The sequence below is a fragment of the Nelumbo nucifera genome, chromosome 6, assembly GCF_055504915.1.
Source record: "Nelumbo nucifera cultivar China Antique chromosome 6, China Antique-T2T, whole genome shotgun sequence".
NCBI classification, from domain to species: domain Eukaryota; kingdom Viridiplantae; phylum Streptophyta; class Magnoliopsida; order Proteales; family Nelumbonaceae; genus Nelumbo; species Nelumbo nucifera.
The window spans coordinates 6,433,493-6,457,195 of NC_142654.1; the positions used below are offsets into that span (position 1 = coordinate 6,433,493).

General features: G+C 39.6%; 1 protein-coding gene across 2 annotated transcripts; it reads left to right on the plus strand.

Annotated features, from left to right (window-relative positions):
* Positions 1–2,311: 2,311 nt before the first annotated feature.
* On the plus strand, positions 2,312–21,757 carry VPS15 (protein kinase family protein / WD-40 repeat family protein). 2 transcript variants are annotated; one of them, XM_010268808.3, is made up of 11 exons: positions 2,312–2,830; positions 2,936–3,058; positions 3,226–3,271; positions 3,363–3,523; positions 5,859–5,938; positions 15,836–15,941; positions 16,518–16,694; positions 16,803–19,994; positions 20,076–20,323; positions 20,403–20,502; positions 21,309–21,757. In XM_010268808.3, the coding sequence occupies exons 1-11, from the start codon at positions 2,558–2,560 to the stop codon at positions 21,483–21,485; spliced, it is 4,683 nt and encodes a 1,560-aa protein (XP_010267110.1). In that variant the 5' UTR covers positions 2,312–2,557; the 3' UTR covers positions 21,486–21,757. The 2 variants fall into 2 exon arrangements, with proteins under 2 accessions (XP_010267110.1, XP_010267111.1); XM_010268809.3 differs by lacking the exon at positions 2,312–2,830 and having other exon boundaries at positions 3,192–3,271.
* The last annotated feature ends 1,946 nt before the right edge of the window (positions 21,758–23,703 follow it).

Here is a 23,703-nt window from a genome sequence, read left to right on the forward strand (position 1 = left end):
CTAGTTAATGCAGTATTTGTACTTTTTGTCTCATTTGCACATCCTTCCTCCTACCTCAATTCTCTCTTTCATATAAAGTGGAGAGTCTGGAGACCACATCAATACATCATCTTGTTTCCTACTTCATTCCCAAACAAATAACCCTCCTCCTACCTTCATTTTTTTGTATAAGAAGGTGGGATCACACTATTTTACTTTTCACAAACAAACAAGACAAGGTCAAATCTGTAGTAAAAGTAAACCGGATTTTACACTTAACATTTTTACATTCTTGTGCATTTACAATGGTGCAAATTGCAATTAAAACAGCCTTAGGCACCGAAACGATCTCAATCAAAATTAAACAACTCCACGAGCATACGTTTCTACTGGATCACTGTAAAATTTTGCTCGATGCATGTAAGGAAAATCCATCCAAGCTGGAAAATGCAAGAAGAGGAACCTTGTGCTTCCACAAGTAAAGAAATGCATGCAGTTTGATTCTCTTCCAAGTTCCAATATTTTCAAATCTGGCATTCTGGCACTTGGCTCCTCTTTTTTGTCCTTTTATTGGGCTCCCAGCCATATTTGGGCACTATCTATTTTGTTGGTTCAACGGGGATGATGGCAAAGATGATGTGGGAAGGCTTCTCAGAAGCAGCTTGTTTGGTAATGAGGACGTAGAGTGAGGAAGCTGAGGTTGCTTGGCTGGTAATGTTGGAACTTGAAACTGAATTGTAGCTGTACAATTGTCAGGGATAAAACCAATGGTGCTGGTCATCTGTGATATATATATACTACCACTTAACCCATTAGACAATAACCAAACATCTCTTCCCACCATATTTGGATTTTGGATAGTAGCCTTTGTGCTTGTGCCTTGTGCCTGTGAGTAGTGAAATGAGTGATCATGGACTCGGCTCAGTCTGGGCTTAGCACCTATTATAAAGTGGCATAGCCCCGGGTCTAGGCCGAGCTTGGTATTCAATGAAGCGTAAGCCCAGGCCTAGCTAGGCTTCAGGGCCTACAACGTGAAGGCTGAGTTGGTTTCCTAAGACAATAAGAAAGAAACAGAAACTTGAGAGGTAGTTTTCAAGGAATTCCACAAAATTTGTTAACAGTTTTCCCTCAATTGTTTTCGTTTTGTTTTTCTCTTTTTTTGTTTTTTCATCAAACCAAGTATAGTTTAAATTATATAAAAATATATGTTACATCTAATATAATATAAAATATTTTATATTCCTGAAAAACTAATACCCAATCAATTGATATTTGTTTAAATTCATCATGGGTTTCTGATTGATTAAAGTTTTTCAGGTATCATACCTATCGGGTATATAAAAGGTGCCCATATATCAAAAAGGAAAATTCCCGATTAGTACCCTGTACTTTGGGCCTAGTGTCATTTTGGTCTCCGAACTTTAACATGCGACAATTCAGTACTTGAACTTTCAAAACGTGTTGATCCAGTACCTATTGTTAATCAATTGTTAATCATCCATTAAGTGGCATTTAAAAAAGATATTAATACCCTTCAAGTGTCATCTAGTTTTTTTAATCAACCATCCAAATGTTGACAAAAAATTAATAGTCCAAAATCCTTGCATTTTCTATTCAAGAGTGTTGACAAAAAATTAACAGACCCCAACTTTTTTGAATAGAAGAGGCAAGAATTTGAGACTGTTAATTTTTTGTCAACATTTGGATGGTTGATTAAGAAAATTAGATAACACTCGAAGGACATTTGTGTTTTCTTCAAATGCTACTTAACGGCTGATTAACAATTGATTAACGACAAATATAGGATTAATACGTTTTGAAAATTCAGATACCGTAAATTATGACATTTTAAAATTCGAGAACCAAAATAGCACTAGGCCCAAAAATATAGGGAATTTTCCCATATCAAAATTACAAAATATGTATTTCTAGCAATCGAACCCAAGCCGGGCCTGGTCGCAAAACTTGCGCGCTGAAGCCCGGAAATTCGCGGGCCGGGCTACTGGCTACAACCTACAACAAGTGATCACCGCTGTGATCCATGTTGACATGGTACAAAAAATTAAACGGTTAAAGCAGCCAATCAGTGGGTCCCACTTTTATAACCGGCAGATACGGGATAAATTTTCGTGCGCATGACACGTTAGCATAGTCCGGGGTAAAACAGTAATTATAAATAATATTTTTAATTAAAGAGACAAATAAAGAATTAAATGGGATAACGTGTCATGTCCAGGAGGAAGCTTCAGCCTTCAAGCAAGCCGAGCTGTTTTTTCCAAACAGCGTAGCTTTTGTCGAATCTCTCAGACTCAGCTTACATACGGCAAACGGAAACCAAATACGAGAATGGTAGATCGTAAATTTGTGAAAGCACCACAGGTTGCTTAGAGCAGCGACAAGACAACAACGACGCAATTGAACCCAACAAGAAAGAGCGAGAGTTTAGAATTGGGGAAAAGCTTTCGTTGATTGTTCGCTCTTTGGTTTCTGGCTTTTTGGTTGGGGACTGGGGAGGAAGCAGGAAAGGGAAATGTAAGAAGAAGAAGAAGAAGAAGAAGCAAGTAGCAGAAGAGGGACGATGGGAAATAAGATTGCACGCACGACCCAAGCGTCGGCGTCGGAGTATTACCTGCACGATCTCCCGTCGTCGTACAATCTGGTCTTGAAGGAGGTCCTAGGGCGAGGCCGTTTCCTCAAATCGATACAGTGCAAGCACGACGAAGGGCTCGTCCTCGTCAAGGTCTACTTCAAGCGTGGCGACTCCATCGATCTCAAGGAATACGAGCGTCGCCTTTTCCAAATCCGCGAAACCTTCCGCTCCCTCCAACACCCTCACGTCTGGCCCTTTCAAGTATTAATTCCATCTCCCTCTCGCTCTCTCCTCCGCAATCACCATTAACCTTATCTAGATATGTCTCCTCCTAATAATCCAATTCCTCTCTTTCCTTGTTTGTAGTACTGGCTTGAAACGGATAAAGCAGCTTATCTTCTCAGGCAATACTTCTTCAATAATCTTCACGACCGATTGAGTACTCGGCCTTTCCTTAGTTTGGTCGAGAAGATATGGTTGGCCTACCAGGTGAGGCAATTCTGGTACTTCTGATTCTGTTTTCTGGAGCGTATTTGCATTTTTTCCATTTATTGTTAGAATGATGACGCCTTGGCCTGTTTATGCGAGTGCGGATTTCTTCTTTTGATTTTCTTTTTTTCAGATTCAGTTGCCTACTTAGATTTATGGTTGTGCAGTTACTATATGCAGTGAAGCAGAGCCACGAGAATGGTGTTTGTCATGGTGGGACTTCTTTTTGTTCGGGCCAATTGCATTGGATTTCGAGTTCTGGTCTAGTTAAAGGCCGTAATTTGGGTGTTTTGCATCTCTACAGGTGATATCAAGTGCGAGAATGTTTTGGTCACATCTTGGAATTGGCTTTACCTCGCTGATTTTGCGTCTTTTAAGCCGACTTACATACCTGATGATGACCCCTCCGATTTCTCGTTCTTCTTTGACACTGGAGGGAGAAGGCGCTGTTATCTTGCACCAGAGGTTGGTTTTGTTGTCTCCATTGCATTTCTTGTAATATGCGTCAAATTTGTACCGTTTCAATTTTTTTTGGATGCCCACTTGTTTAGAGAGTATTAGTATTAGTATTTTTTTTGTTCAGTGTGGTATAAGGTTTTCTTTTTGATAGATTGGAATCCAGTAACATAGATGGAAATGACTAATAACTAAGGTTGCACGAGATTACCAATAAAATATAATGATTGCATGAATGCTCATCTCTTTCATTTATGGATAACAAATCATTTCATTGTAGAAGGAAGAAAGAGAATGGGAGTTGTACTGATCACAAGAAGAGGAATAAGAATTGCTCAGTCTAAAAGATCTATGGCATGTGAGTGGTGCTAGTCCATTCAGCATCTCTGCAGAAAGGAGAAACAATGATGAATTGACTACTCATTCTAGGCCAACTAACTCTGAATTTTCTACTCTTTTCACTAAGGTCTTTGGGAGTGGATGAAGATTTTTTTTTTTCACTTTACACCCTAGTTATGTTAACAGAGGTCTGACTTTCACTTCACCTTTAGAAAAGTAACAGCTAACTTAAGACTCAAACCCAATTTACAGTGATCAAATCCACCTTCACATTGTTCAAAAGAATGAGCCTGCAGCATGCCCCATGTTTCAATTGTCTGGGGCTGCCAACCCAGATAATAAATCAGAATACCAGTAATTCAGTAATGATGGTCATAATTCTGAGCTTCTCTTTTAATTTTTCTTCTAAAGGATACTATCTTCATATGGGCCTATTTGGAGAATATCCTGATTTATTGGTCTTTGTTCTTCGTAGTTAGTTTATTGGAGAAAATGTCTTTACCGCTAACCTGGTAGCTGCAAGAATGGTAAAATGCTAAAGCTTTTAGTATGGAGCAACATAACTGACACCTTAATATTAATTGGGCTCTTTGGACGCTGCTTAGGTGGATAGACCTATCATGGGTAGGAGTGATTTTTCTTTTTTTTTTTATGTTGGATAAACTTTCCTATCAAATGAATAAAATCTCATTGACAGATGCTTTGATGATTTAATGGTGCTAACTAATTTTGGTTAGGCATAGTGGTTTCCATACCCCATATCTGTGATCAAATTTTACATTAAACATTCTAATGATTGATCATTGACCACTGGTCCAGTTATAAATCCTAAATACAAAAATTGAAATGAATGAATATCAAGAATAATTGCATTTAGAGGAGCATAGGATTACTCCTGCCTTCTCTTTTTCTTTTTCCCTTTGGGCATGGGAAGGGAGCTATATCAAAATTCAACTCCACCCTCTTTTGTGCTGAAGGGACCCGTTGTTCCTTGGAAGCTCTTTAGGCAATCCATGTCCTTTTGGAGTTGGGGGAGCTTTTAGAGATGGGGGGGGACTGACTTAAGAGCCAAGATTATGGCCTTACTCCAAGGCTTGAGGTTGGCTAAGCAGTGGGACTTTCACCAAATTGAGGTAGAAGGGGATTCTAAACTACTAATTGGATGGATACAGTCAAACAGGTTGGGGGTCTGGATACATAGACAGCTTATGAGGGAAACCAATTGCTTAGTAAGGGAGGTTGGGGTTTTGTTTAGGTGGACTAGGAGATCAGCAAATGGATTACCTGATACTTTGGCAGAGCAAGGAACCTTCGGGGGCAATTTGTTTTGGGCTGTTTTGTAATCTTGAGGTAAATCTAAATATTGGGGTCAACACCTTTGTTTTGGGTGGTGACAGTTTACTCCTTTAAATGTTTCATTAATTAAAGCATTTCCAATCAAGAAAAAAAGGGGAAGGGAGCTAAACTGTCTATCATCATCGAAGCCTTATCTCAACTGTATGGGGAAGGGAGCTACAATTACCCTCTAATTTGTTGGCAACATATCAAACATTGAAACCATCTTCATCTTAAACTCATAATACCCTATTCAATCCACATGTAAATGTCATTCCCATATACATTTGAAAATGAGTGGACTATGGTCCCGAGGATGATTGTTGATAGACATATTTGCCTAGGCAACTATCCTTTATTTTTTGTTTTGATGTATTAAGTCTCTTTCTATATGGGGGCGCAACTTAGGTCAGGTTGGATTGGGAATTTGTCAAATGTACAATGGCCCTGAACCTTAACCCAAGCCCAATTAATTGAAATTCTTCAAGCCTTACAGCATGATTCCTATATATTCATCTAGAAAATATAAAGTTGTTTCTGGTAGCAGTAACTCTCATTTGTTCCATGTCACATTTTTCAAGAGATTATTATTTTGTTATTTTGTTACTTATCAAAAAAAGAGACTATCATTTTGTTTGGCATTTCAAGTTAACTGTATACCATCTCTCAGAGATTTTATGAGCATGGAGGGGACACACAAATTGCATCAGATGCACCATTAAGGCCATCCATGGACATCTTCTCTGTAGGGTAAGCATTCTTTATTTCTAAAGCCATTTTACTGAATGTTGATGCAAGTTCCTATTCATATATACATATATTTAACTACAATTTGGTGTAGGCTATATGAAAACTACTTTATCATTCCACTACCAAGTGCTATTTATTTTATCAGATTGTCAACACTGAGGCTATATATGCACATACAAGGAAAAATCTGTAGTTTGTATTTGAGGATTGTGCTCTGTAAAGAACTAAAGATTTAATATGAACAATGCTATTACAGAATCTGTTTTATTTTGAAGGTAATATGTATAATTAGAACAGACGTATAACATGTTATGGTTTTGAGCATTCTTCATTATGCCATTTTCATCTGATGAATAGACTTGTTAGACAAATCTGACTTATTTTGGGGAGTCTGTTGCTAGGTTCACTGTATAATGGTTCATTGTACATGGTTCTACTTTTTGTTATTTCTTGTTTGAAAACAAATTATTAAGAAGTTGCATTAAGCTCTACATTTATACAAAGTAATAAATTGGGCTCTCACTACATTATAGCATATAATTAATCACATTTAAGTGTTATTACATGAGTATACCATTGTTCTTGTATATATTAATCCTTTCCCTCGAAACTCAGAACATACTGTAATCAGTTAATGTATATCTTGTCTAAGCATATTAAGCTCCTATTTTGAAACACTAAAAATAATTATTCAAATAAATACTTATTTTAAGTGGCAGGACCACACAATAAGTGGAAAATAAGCACTTATTCATGTTTGGCAAAAAAAGCCCAGAATAAATGCTTGGCCTTTTTTTACTAAATAAGTACCTATTCTTTCTTTTTTTTTTTGGGGGGGGGGGACAAGACTGTCCCCAATGTTTTATTCATTTTCCAGGGACTGCCCCCATCTTCAAAAGAAGATCACTGTTCACTTCCGTCTCCTCCAGCGGAGACCCGAACTAACAGCAGTGATCGAGCACCCTTCCACATAACCACCACCACCACCTTCTCCTATTCCTTCCTCCACCATCATATATGAATCTTGCCCGAACCACCAGTGCCTATCTCTCCTTTATTTATCTATTTATTTTTTCTCTTTATCTTCTTCTTCTTCTTCTTCTTCTTCTTCCTCTCTCTCATTCTCTCTCTCTCTTCTTTCTTTCCTTCCTCCTTCCTCCTCCCTTGCTCTCTTTCCCTCCTCTCTTCCTCACACTGCTACTGCAGTGAACATAGAAACAGGTTCAGTTATGGGATAAGTATTTATTTATTTGTCTTTGTGCTTATCCAATATATGGTTATGTTAAGTTAGGGCTATAATTGCCATTTCCGCAAATATAAGTACTTATGGGATAAGTGACTCACCAAACACTGCAGCACAAATAAGTACTTAAAATGAGTATAAGTGGTTTGAGAAAAGACCTCCCAATAAGTACGTATTTTCCAAACATACCCCAAATGGGATACCTGCGCCTTTATTTGTGCTAGACTTGTAGGCTCATTTCCTGTATCTGTTTCCATGTTGGCATCTGTATCTGGGGATCATAGCTAACTGGTGCTTATAAGCTAGCATAGAGATGGCATTGACGGTCCATGGGCATATTGTCACTGTGTCATGATATTAGAAAAGCTAGGGATTTAATTTCCAGGGTGAACATCTCTTTCAGATGGATTAAGAGATCGGCTAATGCCATGGCTGATAGTCTAGGAGATTCCCAGGATATTCATTACCTTGTATTTAGAATTTAGTAATTACTATTTGATATTTTTTTCTGGTTTGCTCCATAGGGAAGTTTTGTATCTTGTTAGTTATTTGTGAGGTGTCTGAATAGTTGAATCAGCAGCTATATTAGTAAATGCATCTAGTTGATCTGTTCACAAATAAAAAGGGCCATTAACCAATGTTGGTCCTGGTTATCCAGGGTCTTGGGAGGGGTGGACTGGATACAGACCTAACTTTTAGCATTTTCTTGAACAAAGTGGCCACTTTCAGACTTGAGCATGCACTGTCACATTTGTCATCCCCAGATTTCATCATCACACTAATCAAAGATCTGAACCTGATCACCAATAAAAAATGTTAATAAAATTAAAAAAGAAAAAGAGAAGCCAAGACAACCTAAAGAGCATCTTTGAATTGAATTCAATTCCCTAATACCTGTTGAACTTCAAGATTCCAAGGAATTCACAAACTAGAAATTGGAGCATAATATGTGATAGGACTACTTCTGAAAGAGGAACATTATAGGGAGATTCCAATTGAGAAGTACACCCCCACCCAAAAACAAAAAGAAAATCATATATCTTCTGAGAAGAAAGCCATTCCCAGTGTTGGTCTATTCAGGGTCTTTAGAGTGGTGGACTGTAAACAGACCTAACCTTTGGTATATTTTTGCACTCGCTGGGCACTCTCAGTATAAATCTTTTGAGAATCTAGTCCTATTCCTAGAAACTAAATTGTATTTGATGATTTGGAAAAAAAATAGGGAGAAACTCATTAATGGATTTCTGATGGCAAATAGGTAACCCTATTGACAGAACTAGTGTTTATACCATTGCTGTGATACCATACTTTCTTATGATAATAGAATGCCCGTAACTTAACTGTTCCATGCAAAGCAATGTAGCCATTTGTCCTTAGCTGAGATGTATTTCTATCTCTTATCTTGACTATGTAGTTGGGACCTGGGACTTGAGCAAAGGATTTTGAAAAAAAAAAGACCACACAGCAATAGGATATTAATGTATTGTATATCAATTCAGATTGCTGATATCCGCAGTTGATGCCCAATGGGAACATATCACCTTTACTTCTTCCAAAAATTTTCATTTCATATTGCAAATGTAAAATGTCAAGAAAATTTTCATTTCAGGATAAAGACTTGCACCTTCTAAATTCCAAGTCCTTAAACACTAACAGGGGCAAAGCCAAGATGTTTGAACTTTGGCTGTGAGACCGGGGGGGGGGGGGGCTCACGGGAAGCGTGTACCCTCCAATAGGAGGTTCAACCGGAGTACTGGACAGAAAAAGACTATGAATTCATTCAAACTCCCCTTCCCCCATTTTTCATCCGAGCCCAAAACAGAAGCAACCAAAACCTCCAAGATTGTGTCCATTTTCCTTATTGCAGTCTCATTGTCTGAACTTGCTCTGGCGAACTATGCAGCAGTTATCACAAAGCAATGGCTAGTCTATATCACAGTCCTTGAATGGTCAGTCCAGAAGAGTGGGATTTGGGAGTTCCTGCTGCCTCCGTGGGAAGCTTGCAACTACAGACATATTATTCTGATGAACGGCAACCATTTTTTAGCATTGAATCATGGATGGAACAGGAATGAAGTGAGATACTGTGTGGCAATGCCGACCAACAACGATTTTCTAGCATTGAATCTTGGATGGAACAGGAATGGAGCGACTGAGCGAGTCCAGATCTGGGATTCAGTTTGGGAGCAAGACACAGTGGACCTAACGTGTTACAAATTTTCTGAAAACTATTTCTTCCAATGAGGTGATACAGTGGACCTAACGTGTTATAAATTTTCTGAAAACTATTTCTTCCAATGAGGCGATAAATTTTTAAGAAAAATACAAGTTATGTTAAAAATAATTTTAGGGGTTTTGATTTTACGAAAGAGGAAGTGGAAGTGGTAGCAATTCACATAAATGGCAAGCTGGTGGCAGGGGATGTGGTAATGGAGAACGATTTCTTCTTGTGTGTGACAATGAACAGAAAGTGGTGGCTCCTCTTTGACGTCCCAAACCAAGGCGGTGGTGGCGGCATCTGAGGCATCAGCACCGGTAACAGCCACAGCAGGAGTGGTGGGTGAAGCTTCTAAGTGTGCAGCTAATTTTCTTGATTTGTCTATGAAAGCTTTCCTGTTAGGAATTCGAATGAATGGACCTTATCTTTGTGGTCTGCTTCTGTTTAGGGCTCGGGTGAAAAATGGGGGAAGGGGAGTTCAAATGAATTTATATAGGAAAGGGTCTTTAGTTTGTTTTTTTTGTCTTTTTTTTTTCTGTCCGGTTGAACTGGATTCGTCCGCTCAATGGGAAGATAATGTTAATGGGAGTTGTTGAAATAATTTGGTTATTTGTGTTAGGGTCTGTTTGGCTAGTTAAAGCGTTTTTTTATTTCTGTTATTTCTGTTATTGTACTAACTTACAGCAGGGGCACAAGGGTCTTTTCCCTTCTTATTTCTGCCGCCCTATATAATATACTAAAAGCTGGCGCCGCCAGCATTGTTCTATTGCTCCAAACTTTTTCTTCTTCCTTTCTTCCTTCTCCTTTCTCTCTTCTTTCCTTCTCTTCTCTACTTCCTCATATTTCAATCGGATTTATTGTCAAGATGGTGTCAGAGCAAGGCTGTTGAATCTGGGCAGAACAGAGGACTGAATCTGGGTTGATCAAATCAGATCTACAACTGGTACAACCCTAAAGTTTTCTTTCTTTTTTTATTTCTTTCCTTGGTCGTGTACCAAGTGGTGAGCAAATGAATCCAAACCACTGAATGTCGGCAGACTTTTGTTAGGGTTATATCTTTTATTTGTTGAACCGTGTGATCCTGTACCTATGAAAAGGTGACTATAGGTCGTAGATGACCTGTTTTCTCTACTCGTTAGTCTGATTTCATGTGTGTTAGGATCTCTCTTATTGATTAATGCTGTGGTGGAACTTACACATTATTGATTAATGCTGTGGTGAAAATCAGTCTCGTCATAGTTCTTCTTTGGAAGTTGGTGCTGTTTGTTTTTGTGCTCAGATTAAGCCCCTGTTGAATTGTTTTTGTGCTTACCATGTCGTTTGAGAATTTTGCTACTTCAGAGATTTTAGGGAGCCAGAATGGAGTGAGTGGGGGAATGGATATGAGTTTCCCCATGGCTGTTATTCCCTTTGATGGTCTGAACTACCTTGAGTGGTCTAGGGGAATAAAACTCCACATCACTGCTAGGGGGAAAATAGGATACATCAATGGGAGAGTGAAGGAACCGAAGTACGGAAGTGTTGAATATGATAGGTGGAACCAAGAGAATAGTATGGTGATGTCATGGCTCTTGATTTCCATGCTGCCACAGGTAAGGAAGACTTTTATGTGGGCTGAAACTACTTGTGAGATATGGGAACAAGCAAAGTCCACCTATTCATAGCAGGGACACTATGCCAAGATATATCAACTGCAAGTTGAATCCTCTACTTGCAAGCAGGGGGAGAGGAGTCTCTCGATGTACTATTTTGATTTGACATCGATATGGAAAGAACTTGATCACTACCAGAATGTGAATTGGAAGTGTGATGAAGATGCAAAGGTGTATTAGTCACTTGTATCTCAGCAACGGGTCTTTGCCTTCCTCCTAGGGCTGAATCCTTCATATGAGTCTATCAGGGTGTAGATCTTGGGTAGTAAAGACTTGCCATCAGTTCAGGAGGTGTATGCCTTAGTGCAATCAGAAGAGAGTAGAAGTGTGATGAATTGTGTAGAGGGGGAGTTAGTTGGCCTAGCTGTCCGGGGAAATTCAGATACAAATGTCGGAAGTGCTTTTAAGAAAGGTGATTCTCAAAAGAGAACAAATGATAAGAGTAAACTTTGGTGCACTCATTGCCAGAAGACAAGACACGACACACGAGAGATACATGTTGGGATCTCCATGGAAAACCTAAATGGGCACAGGATTTGGGTAAGAAGTCAACATCTGATCAGGGCAAGAAACCAAGCCAGCAAAATCAGAAAAAGTATAACTCAGCTAATATGGCGTCGACAGAGACTAGTCCATTGGTAACTCAGGAGAGGCATCCCAGTTCTGACCCTAAGGAAGAAATTATCAACTCCTTTCGTGACCATTTGGAATTGTATGGTAGGACTTTCCGCCAGATGGATTCTAGTCCTACTCTCTCGACCTCTTTCGCGTCTACATCAGGTAACGCTGCCACTGCCTTCCATGTGTCATCTCATACCACTGATTCTCATTGGGTTATTGACTCCGGAGCCTTAAACCACATGATCGGTAAGTCAAATTTATTTCAGACATATAACATTCTCTCTGGGAGAGATAAGGTGAGACTAGCTGATGGTTCTTTCTCTACCATAGCTGGCCAAGGTACCATTACCTCTCCCACTCGGCCTTACCCTTTCTAATGTACTGCATGTTCCGAAATTACCTATAAATTTGTTGTTCATTAGTAGTATAACTCACTCCTTGAACTGTTCAATCACTTTTTTTCCGTCTTCATGTGTGTTTCAGGATTTGGCCTCGGGGAAGACGATTGGTAGAGGAAGCATGGTAGATGGTCTCTACGTGTTGGAGAATAAAGTTGGTCTTGTGGCTACAGAGTCCATGAGTTTGTCAAGTGAGAGTCAAGCCTATTTATGGCATAGTCGTCTTGGTCATCTTTCTTTTGAGTCATGAAAAGTTATGTTCCCAAAGTTGTTGGAGTCCTTGTCAGTGAGTTAGTTACAGTGTCAGACATGTCAATTGAGTAAACATTGTAGAAGTTCTTTACCTCTGAGAAATAAAATATCTGAATTTCCATTTCATATTGTTTATTCTGATGTTTGGGGCCCTGTTACTCTACCCACTGAGGCTGGATATAAGTACTTCATTACCTTGATTGATGATTACTCTAAATACACTTGGGTTTACCCTATGCGATCTAGAGATGAAGTGCCAAAAATTGTGAAAGACTTTCAATGCATGGTGTTCACTCAGTTCCAAACTGAAATCCATATCTTCCAGTCGAACAATGCGAAGGAATACTTCCATAGTGATCTCACGGAGTTTTTTGCTTCAAGTGGGTCACTTCAGCAAAGCTCTTGTGCTAGGACACCCCAACAAAATGGTGTTGCTGAACAAAAGAACCGTCACCTTCTCGAAGTAGTTCGTGGCTTATTAATTCATATGGATGTGCCAAAACGTTTTTGGATGGATGCAGTTTTGTGTGCTACATACATCATCAACCGTATGCCATCTCGGTTACTAGAGTATAAGGATCCATATTAGGTTTTGTTTCCTACAGCTCCGTTGTCCACCATTCCGATGCGTGTTTTTGGGTGTCATTGCTTGTCCATAACTTGTCCCCTACTCGAGGTAAGCTTGATTCTCGGGCTATTCCTTGTGTTTTCCTTGGTTACCCTTTATCTCAAAAGGGGTATTGCTGCTATGATCCTACCTCTTGCAAGTACTATGTCTCCATTGATGTATCCTTCTTTGAGAATCAACCTTTCTTCTCGGTTTCTCCTTAGGGGGAGAGTAGGGTTGAGGAGAAACAAGCGACTCAAACTCAACTACCTCCTTTACCCAATCCTCCATTCTGGGTTTTTCATCGTCGCCATAAAAGCCAGCAGAGTTCAAGAGCCATGAAACCTGACACTATGCAACCAACATCTTCGGATTCACCAGAGGCAGATCTGTCTCATCAGCCAGGTACACTTGCTCCTATTGATATGTCTGTTCCTCTCAATGTTGATTCACTTGTCATCAATGATCTTGATATTCCTATTGTTAAGAGAAAGGGTGTTAGACCTTGTACCACTAATCATCCTATCTCTAATTTTGTGTCCTATGATCACATTTCACCTTCATTCCGTGCATTCCTCTCTTCTGTGGACAGTGTTCTCATTCCTAAGAATGTGGCAGAAGCTTTATCTAAACCTGAATGGACAGATGCAATGCAAGAAGAAATTGATGCATTACACAAAAATGGCACTTGGGAGTTGGTGGACCTTCCTGAAGGGAAGGAACTTGTGGGTTGCAAGTGGGTGTTCACAGTGAAACACAAGACTGATGGAACTGTTGAAAGGTACAAGGCTAGACTGGTAGCAAGAGGTTTTACACAGGTATATGGAGTAGACTATGTAGATACTTTTGCTCTAGTAGCCAAGATGAAGTCTATCAGGATCCTTCTTTCATTGGCAGCAAATCTTGATTGGGAACTTCACCAATTGGACATCAAAAATGCTTTCTTGAATGGTAACTTGGAAGAGGAAATGTACATGACCCAACCTCCAGGTTTCTGTGCCAAAGGCAGTGAACAAAAGGTGTGCAGGTTAAAAAAATCTTTATATGGGTTGAAACAATCACCTCGGGCTTGGTTTAGTAAGTTTCATTTAGCAGTTCAACAGATGGGGTTCAAACAATGCCAGTCAGATCACACTCTATTTGTGAAAAGAGGTGAAGGGAAAATTGCAGTTCTTATTGTGTATGTGGATGACATAGTGATCACAGGAGATTGGGATGCTGAAATACGGAGACTAAAACAATTCTTAGCCACTCAATTTGAGGTGAGAGATCTAGGCCCCTTACGTTATTTCCTTGGAATTGAAGTTGCCTGCTCTCACAAGGGCATCTTTATTTTCCAACGGAAATATGTACTAGATCTACTAGAAGATACAAGCAAGTTGGGGGTAAAACCAATTGAATCTAATCATCAGCTGGGAGACAGTCAGGGAGAGTTTTTGAAAGATGTGAAGAAGTTCCAGAGACTCGTAGGGAGACTCTTGTATTTGTCTATGACAAGGCCTAATATTGCTTATGCAGTAGGTGTCCTTAGTCAGTTCATGCACAATCCTAGGACAACTCACTTTGAAGCTGCAGAGAAGATCCTTAGATACCTCAAGAAGTTTCCCGGAGCTGGTTTGTTGTTCCAGAAACATGGTCACTTAAAGGTGGAAGTATATACTGATGCTGATTGGGCAAGAGCGATCGATGACCGAAAGTCTACCAGTGGGTATTGTGCCTTTGTAGGAGGAAACCTGGTCACATGGAGAAGTAAAAAACAAAGTGTGGTGGCTAGATCTAGTGCTGAAGCAGAATATAGAGCGATGTCTCATGGGGTTGCTGAAATCATGTGGATAAGAAATATGTTAGGTGAACTGGGTTTTGCAGTGAACAATCCTATGTCACTCTACTGTGACAATAAAGCTGCCATCAATATTGCTACTAATCCAATCCTGCATGATAGGACGAAACACATTGAAGTGGACAAGCATTTTATTAGAGAGAAACTTGTAAATGGAGAAGTGTGTACTCCATATGTCAGCTCAGAAGAACAACTTGCAGATATCTTCACCAAAGGTCTTCATCATGTGCGGCACAATGATTTGTGTGACAAGTTGGACATGATTGACATCTATGCTCCAACTTGAGGGGGAGTGTTGAAACAATTTAGTTATTTGTGTTAGGGTCTGTTTGGCTAGTTAAAGCATTTTTTTTTTATTTCTGTTATTTGTACTCACTTACAGCAGGGGCACAAGGGTCTTTTCCCTGCCCTATATAATATAATAAAAGTTGACGCCGCCAGCACTGTTCTATTGCTCCAAACTTTTTCTTCTTCCTTTCTTCCTTCTCCTTTCTCTTCTTTCCTTCTCTTCTCTACTTCCTCATGTTTCAATCGGATTTATTGTCAAGAGGAGTGTCTTTGGGGGCCCCCACCTTCCTTGGGTTCACCCCTAAAAACCAACCTTAAACTCATTTGTTTCAACTTAAATAACATCCCTACTCTATTAGTACCTAAACAACTAAGTAAGGGTTTTCGAATAGTTGTAGGAAGCTACACAACCTTCAATAGATGTCTGTATGTCTCTTCTCCATTATTCAGTACACTTGTCAGCAGGATGAGATCATCTTTATATTTTACATGGTATATTTTGTATCATAAAATTGTGATCAAATGATGCTGCAGAATGTGAAAAATTGAATGGAATACAGTTATGAATAGTGATTTTGTTAAAGAAAATGATTTGAAGAAGGAATTAATTTTTTTCTTTAACTTGCATCTAAAGCATTATCTATGTCGGGATGGGACTTGTGAATACTGTTTTCTGTAAATATTTTGTGTTAACCTTGTGCAGTTGCACTATTATATAAACCTGAATTCTTGCTAGTTTTATTACTCAGTTTGTATTTTATCTTGCTACCTTTTTCAGATGTGTTATTGCAGAGCTTTTTCTTGAAGGGCAGCCATTATTTGAACTATCACAGCTACTTGCATATCGTAGAGGGCAATATGATCCTAGCCAACACCTTGAAAAAGTGGGTTGCATCTATCTATCTATCTATCCATCCATCCATATGTATATATGCCCTTAGCCCTTCTAACCCCTTCAACTTGTAACAGATCGCTTCTTACGGGTGCTGTATTTCTATGCACATAACTAAACCATCTTAGTCTAAAATTTCTCTCATTTTGTCATCTATTGGAGCTATTCCTGGGTTTTTGAATGACTTCATTTCTGATCCTATCCTTTCTAGTTTTTCCACTCATCCGTCTCAGCATACACATTTCTACCACACTCATTTTTTGGACATGTTTCTTGACTTCCCAGTACTCTTCTGTATACAGCATAGCTCGCCTTACAACTATTTTATAGAATTTTCCTTTTAATGTAAGTGATATTTGCCTATCACATAGGACTCCAGATGCACCCCTCCATTTCGCCCATCCCACTCTAGTTCTATGGGTGACATCCTCAATCTTTCCCATATTATAGATTATTTAACCAAGGTACCAGAAAGGGCAATATATGTATGTCCATGTCCATGTCTTTTTTTTCATCGAACTCCAGTATATTATTATTCTTCTCATATTGTATGTTTTTTCACGTGCAGATTCCAGATGCTGGAATCCGAAAGATGATTCTTCATATGATTCAGTTGGATCCAGAGTCACGCCTGCCTGCTGAGGGCTACCTACAGAATTATGCAAGCATTGTGTTTCCTAGTTTCTTCTCACCATTTCTTCATAATTTCTTTTCCTGCTTGATTCCTCTTGATTCTGATACAAGGGTAAGAAACTTTAGTTGGTTAGATGAGAAATTTCCAGTTACTTTATTATAGGCAGGCCTTAGCTACACCTTTTCTATCATTTATTATTAGTTTTTATTTATGTTCTAGGTTGCAGTTACGCAAAGTGCCTTCCATGAGATACATAAGCAAATGATGAGCAACAACACAAATGAGGATATATGCCCTGTACCATGCACACCTTCAAATTCCTTAAATGGAGAACCTCTCAAACAGATGGACAATGCAAAGGAACACTTTAGTACAGCAAAAGACTCCTTGAGGAAGAGAGCAGAATTAGAGAAAGGCTTGTTCAGTGATCAGTTACTTATTGGTGATATCAACTCCCTCCTTAAGGATGTGGAACAAAGTAATCACTGTTCTAATACTAAGCCAGTGGCTAGTGCTGCTTCTGGAAGTTCTGATGCAAGTTCTGCTATATCTATCCAAAATCCAGGGCACTGCAGTGGGCATTCTCCAGGGCGAGCCCTTCAAAGTATTCCTAATGGATTTAAGGGAAGTGATCACCCTTATTTAAGGAAGATTATGAAGAGCGACTTGAACTCATTGATGTTTGAGTATGATAGCCAAACAGATATTTTTGGAATCCCTTTCTCTCCTATTCCCCGACGTACTATGAGCTGTGAAGGTATGGTCCTGATTGCCTCACTGCTTTGTTCCTGCATACGTAGCGTTAAATTGCCACAACTGCGGAGAGGGGCTGTCCTTCTGCTTAAGTCTTCTTCCTTGTATATTGATGATGAAGACCGCTTGCAGCGTGTGCTTCCATATGTAATTGTGATGCTTTCTGATCCAGCTGCAATTGTGCGCTGTGCTGCCTTAGAGACCTTGTGTGACATTCTGCCATTAGTTAAGGATTTCCCTCCCAGTGATGCAAAAATTTTTCCAGAGTATATTCTTCCTATGTTATCTATGCTTCCAGATGATCCAGAAGAGAGTGTACGGATTTGTTATGCTAGCAATATCTCCAAGCTTGCATTAACTGCTTATCGTTTCTTGAATCACTCACTAAGCTTGAGTGAGGCAGGGGTTCTTGACAAATTGAGTCTATCTGATAAATCATCAACTTCATCTATTGAGACTTCTGGTCGACTGCAGAGTGAAAGCTGTGATGCACAGCTTGCTCAGTTGCGAAAGTCCATAGCTGAGGTTGTCCAAGAACTGGTAATGGGCCCAAGGCAAACTCCAAATATCCGGAGAGCCCTCCTACAGGACATTGGAAATCTTTGTTGCTTCTTTGGTCAGAGGCAGAGTAATGACTTTCTTTTACCTATTCTTCCTGCTTTTCTAAATGACCGGGATGAGCAGCTAAGGGCTGTATTCTATGGACAGATTGTTTTTGTATGCTTTTTCATAGGTCAAAGAAGTGTAGAAGAATATCTTTTGCCTTATATTGAACAGGCCTTAAGTGATCCAATGGAGGCAGTCATTGTTAATGCATTGGAATGTTTAGCTATGCTGTGCAAAAGTAATTTCTTGCGGAAGAGGATATTACTTGAAATGATTGAACGTGCTTTCCCATTGCTATGTTACCCCAGTCAGTGGGTAAGAAGGTCAGTGGTCACTTTTATTGCAGCTAGTAGTGATAATTTGGGTGCTGTAGATTCGTATGTTTACCTAGCTCCAGTTATACGCCCTTTCCTCCGAAGACAGCCGGCATCTTTAGCTTCAGAAAAGTCCCTCCTTTCATGTCTCAAGCCACCAGTCTCACGACAAGTATTCTACCAAGTCTTACACAATGCTAGGAGTTCGGACATGTTAGAGAGACAGAGAAAGATATGGTACAATCCATCTGCACAGTCAAAGCAATGGGAGGCCGAGGAATTGAACAAAAGAGGGATGGGGGAATTGAATCCCATTAAGAGTTGGCCTGGTAGACAATCTGATTTTCCAGGTCAAAAACCTGTTGATAGTGGTATTCCACAAGTAGGGATACCTGAGGGTGATGATACCGAGACTAAACAAAGAGCAACAGGAAGCTTCATGCCTACTGCTTCTAGTGCAATTGATGTTCGAGATCCTTTATGTTCAGAAAAGTTGCAATTTTCTGGCTTTATAACTCCACATGTTAGTGGTGGAAATAGTTTTATTTGTGATGGATCATCTGAAGGTATACCTTTGTATTCTTTTAACATGGACAAGCAAGCAGCTGGGCATGCTTCTGCAGGATCTGATTCTTCATCACAGTGGAACTCACTGGGGATTAGTTCATCATCCATGCCTTGGATAGATCCAGTCAATAAATCATTTAGCTTGGCTAGTTCAGTTACAGCTCCCAAGCTTGTTTCAGGTTCCTTCAGCATTGGTGGTGGCTCTAAACAGTTCTACAAAGTTGTGAGAGAAGAAGGCAGAGAAAATGAGCAAATGACCTATATCAGCAACAAGTTTCAAGACATTGGCCTATCAGGCATGCGAAAAGGAAGCTCATCCATAAACATGGAAGATGCCTCTTCACAAACTGATACTACTGGTCTAACAGCATTTGGTCGAGCAGCATCTGTCCCAGACACAGGATGGAGGCCTCGTGGTGTGCTTGTGGCACATCTCCAGGAGCACCGTTCCGCTGTCAATGAGATTGCCATTTCCACTGATCACAGCTTTTTTGTGAGTGCATCTGATGATTCTACTGTTAAGGTATGGGATACCCGAAAGTTGGAAAAGGATATATCTTTTAGGTCTAGGTTGACTTACTCTCTAGATGGAAGCCGTGCACTATGTGCTGCAATGCTACGGGGGTCTGCACAAGTTGTTGTTGGAGCATGTGATGGAACAATACATATGTTCTCTGTTGATTACATATCCAGAGGTTTGGGCAGTGTTGTTGAGAAGTATTCAGGTATTACAGACATCAAGAAGAGGGAGGTTGGGGAAGGGGCCATTCTCAGCCTGTTAAATTACACAACTGATGGATGTGCCAGTCAAACTATTATGTACAGCACCAGGGGATGTGGAATCCATCTTTGGGATACAAGAACTAATTCAACAGCATGGACATTGAAAGCATCTCCTGAGGAGGGCTTTGTATCTTCTCTGGTGACAGGTGCTTGTGGTAATTGGTTTGTTTCAGGCTCTTCAAGGGGTGTTCTTACTCTTTGGGATCTGAGGTTCCTCATACCAGTTAATTCATGGCAGTATTCTTTGGTATGCCCCATAGAGAAATTGTGTCTATTTATTCCCCCTCCAAGTGCTTCATCATCTGCTACAGCAAGGCCCCTAGTATATGTAGCAGCAGGCTGTAATGAAGTTTCCCTCTGGAATGCGGAGAATGGTAGCTGCCATCAGGTACTTGAAAGTTTGTCTTTTGCTATATTCTGATTCCAACACATTTAAACTTTTTTTTGGTCTTTCTACTCTTTTTTGCAGGTGTTCAGACTATCAAACAATGACAGTGATGCTGAAATCTCTGATCTTCCTTGGGCCTTAGCCAGGCCTTCCAGCCTGGCCAGTCTGAAACAAGATCTGAGACGAAGTTTCAATCCTAAGTACCGAGTTGATGAATTGAATGAACCTCCCCATCGTCTCCCTGGTGTCCGTTCACTGCTTCCCCTACCTGGAGGAGATTTGTTGACCGGAGGGACTGACCTTAAGATACGTCGCTGGGACCATTGCAGGTTTCTTTTTGAATTCCTTTTCCTTGTCTTTGTTATCAAAGTTCTTTGGTCTGATCAACTTTTCATCATCGTTTTGCAGTCCTGATCGTAGTTATTCTGTTTGTGGACCTTCACTGAAGGGAATTGGAAATGGTGAATTTTATGAAACCAGATCCAGTTTTGGAGTGCAGGTAGTGCAGGTATGTCAGACTTTACTCTTGGGTTCTGAAAGATTGGGTTTTGACTTTTTTATGTTGCTGGATTTTGGAAAGCTAGAATCAAATTTGTGATTTTTTTAAGTGAAAGGCACCGCACGCACAACTAAGGCTCAAGGGAAGGTGTGTGCCTGAACAAAGAAAGATTACTCGTTTGAAAAAAAAAAGAAGAATAAAACATTAATATAGAAGAACATGTTAATATGGTTGACTTTTAAATTATCTTAGAAAGTGGTCGACTCCCTGGAACTTAACCCTTTTTGCTGGTTGCTAACTTGCTATTGCCTACTCGTCTGCTGCTCCACCTAAAATGTAAAGGTCATTTCAAGGGAGTGGCATGTAGTAGTTCAGTCTTAAGTCCACTTCTCTTCTTGGGTGGCTAGAGGCTACAGCTATAACACTTGTGTCAAGTCTTCGATCATTATTTCTCTCACTTTATCATTACCAATTCATAAGAAAAAAAAAAAACTAACTAATACAGCAAATACTTTCTTGGCCAATTTAGGTAAAGCCCAAAAGCACAGAGCCCCAAATTTAGACTTTATGCTTGGTGCTTAAAAGTGTTTCAGCTTTAGATTGTTGTTTTTGAAAGCAATTATTTACCAAACATTAAGAAAGTGAGGGGGCCTTTCATAATTTCTATTATATATTCCGTGATACACTGATACCCACGGTATGAGAGCATTCTTGAATTGCTTAGCTCAGGCGTTCATGTTGAACGGTTGTCTGCTTGGGAAAGAATACTGTAGTTTCTTGCAGCTTAAAAATATTGTTCACTTTGTGGCAAACAGGAGACAAACAGGCGATCTCCAGCAACCAAATTGACACCTAAAGCTCTCCTTGCGTCTGCTGCAACTGATCCTGCAGGTTGCCACCGCGACTCCATTCTATCTCTTGCTTCTGTCAAGTTGAATCAGAAACTGTTGATATCAAGCAGTAGAGATGGTGCCATCAAGGTGTGGAAGTAAAGATCAAGGATGACACGTCTGGGTGGCTCATTGTATATATGCATGACAGTTGTAGGAAATTGTATATTATGTTCTGGGAGGTGAAATGTTACTCTCCCCGAGGATGATGATAATGAGCTTTTAGGTTATACCCATTGTTTAGGAATTTCCTGAATAGCCCTTGTCTAGGTTGTATAGCATGTTAAGAGTGGAAGGGTTGCTCAGGATTTGGAAGCTATTATTTTTCCATCTCTTTTATTATTTTATCTCCATTAATTTCTGGAAAAAGAAAAGACGGTATTAGGATACAAGTAGTTAGTAGTGGGACGAGTCATCCCAGAGAATGAGTATTTATACGTCTTTTGCTTCTTTCTGCCAATAGGGGACTTCCACATCTTTCAGGTTTGCTGTTTGCAGCGAGGTGAGGTATATTACTGACTCGTAATCTGATTCGGTAGTTCTTCCCTTGCTTACTGTGTCATTTGATTGTCTCTGGGTTTTGAAACTTTTCCGGGTTTCCGTTTATACCAAGGTTCAAAGTATCGCTGATACGTATCATGCCGATGGGTTACCGATACACTCCTCCAGGGGTTGTATCGGGTCAGACACTGGTTCAAAGGGTGGTCGGGCCTTAAACCGACCCCTCTGAACCAGGTTAAAAAAATAAAAAATCAAACTTAAAAAAAAGTACTGACGCAGGCGTATCGGCCTGTTTCGATACTTTCAACCTTGGTTTATACTTTATACTGCTCTAAGTCCGGGTAGCGCATTCAAGTATGATCTGTGCAAAGTGCAAACAATGCTAGAACTCCCTATAAGGGCCAGCTAATTCTGCACTATAACTCTTTAAACTCTATTCATGTAAATTTTCTCAATATGAATGAAGGTTACGATGTTTCTTTTGTCAAAAAAAACAAAAAACAAAACCCCCTGTATGTGACATACATTGAACAGCAAGAATTATTACTGAATATGTTGAAAGCAAGGAGTATATTTTTTCTGCAATACGAACGAATTGGCCTCACCGTTTGACAAATTGAGATCTGCTCCTCAAACCGATGGCCACATCCCACCGTGTACTGAAACATGATTCGAGGTCGGTGTGAGGAGTACGAATTTCGGATCTGCTCTTCACACCAATCTCACAGCCACATCCCACCGTGTAATAGAAATTTCTCTCTGAATAATAACATACAAGTATGGGAGATGTTCCCAATGTGCAGTTGAAATATGATGTCAGGTCGGTGTAAGGAGCAGTGTGAGCCCGTTTGACTACTGATGACTCTGGATCTCTTACCCATGAGAACAGAATCTGATCATGCAAGTTTAACGGACAAAAAGACACAAGAATAGAATCTGACACGTGTTTGGGTGTCTTACTGAGAAAAAAGGGGAAGGAAAGAACTTGAAATGTCTAGAAAAAAAATGTTGTTAAAATATTTTACATATTTTGAATTCTAAATATCCATAGAAAAAGGTTTTAAAGTTTATCTTTGATACATGTGGGTGTCAATTGGACTGGATGTGGTCCAATCTGATACAGTCCAATGTGAGTCCATTACAAATGGACTAGGTCCAATTCAATCCAATGAATATTTTAGACTATCTTGGACCGGTCCAATTCAATCGAATCCAATATAAATTTATTATGGACGGACCAGGTCCAGTCCAATCTAATAAATATTGTGGAACGGATTGGTCCAATCCAATGTCTTGTTGGTCCATCCAATCCGTCAAAATTGATTTTGAACTGGATGGGATCTAGTCCAAAACTGGTCCATTGACACCCTTAGATACATGGTAATATTTTGTAGCAAAAAAAAAAACGACATTCATCAGGTAAATTAATTAAATAAGCAAGAAGGAAAATGTTATCTCCTCAAAAAAAGGAATGAAAATGTCATGAAGTGACCCTCGAGAATTCAGGGAATCAATAGACAATTAGCTAATTAGTAGTCCATGATCCATGCTTGATTGAACTATCAGCTATGCACCTCACAGTAGTATAAAAGGAAAACCTGTCACTTTAAATTGAAATGAGGAAGCATGAGACATAGGTTGCCTCACTTGGTTGATTTGCCAAGCCCATTCCAAGGATTCCAGTAACCGAAAATAGGTAATGTCAAAGTTGTAAACTTGTAATAATTATTAAGGCCGCTGTTACAAGACCCACACCATTGGATTTTGTCTATCCAAACCAACCATTTGGTCCTCACGAATGAAAACCTGAAAAAAAAAT

Excerpts from the sequence above, each read along its gene's own strand:
- VPS15 (XM_010268808.3), top strand. The coding sequence starts at position 2,558 with ATGGGAAATAAGATTGCACGCACGACCCAAGCGTCGGCGTCGGAGTAT. Across the intron at positions 2,831-2,935 it reads CTCACGTCTGGCCCTTTCAA|TACTGGCTTGAAACGGATAA; the intron begins GTATTAATTCCA and ends CCTTGTTTGTAG. Across the intron at positions 15,942-16,517 it reads CTAGCCAACACCTTGAAAAA|ATTCCAGATGCTGGAATCCG; the intron begins GTGGGTTGCATC and ends TTTCACGTGCAG.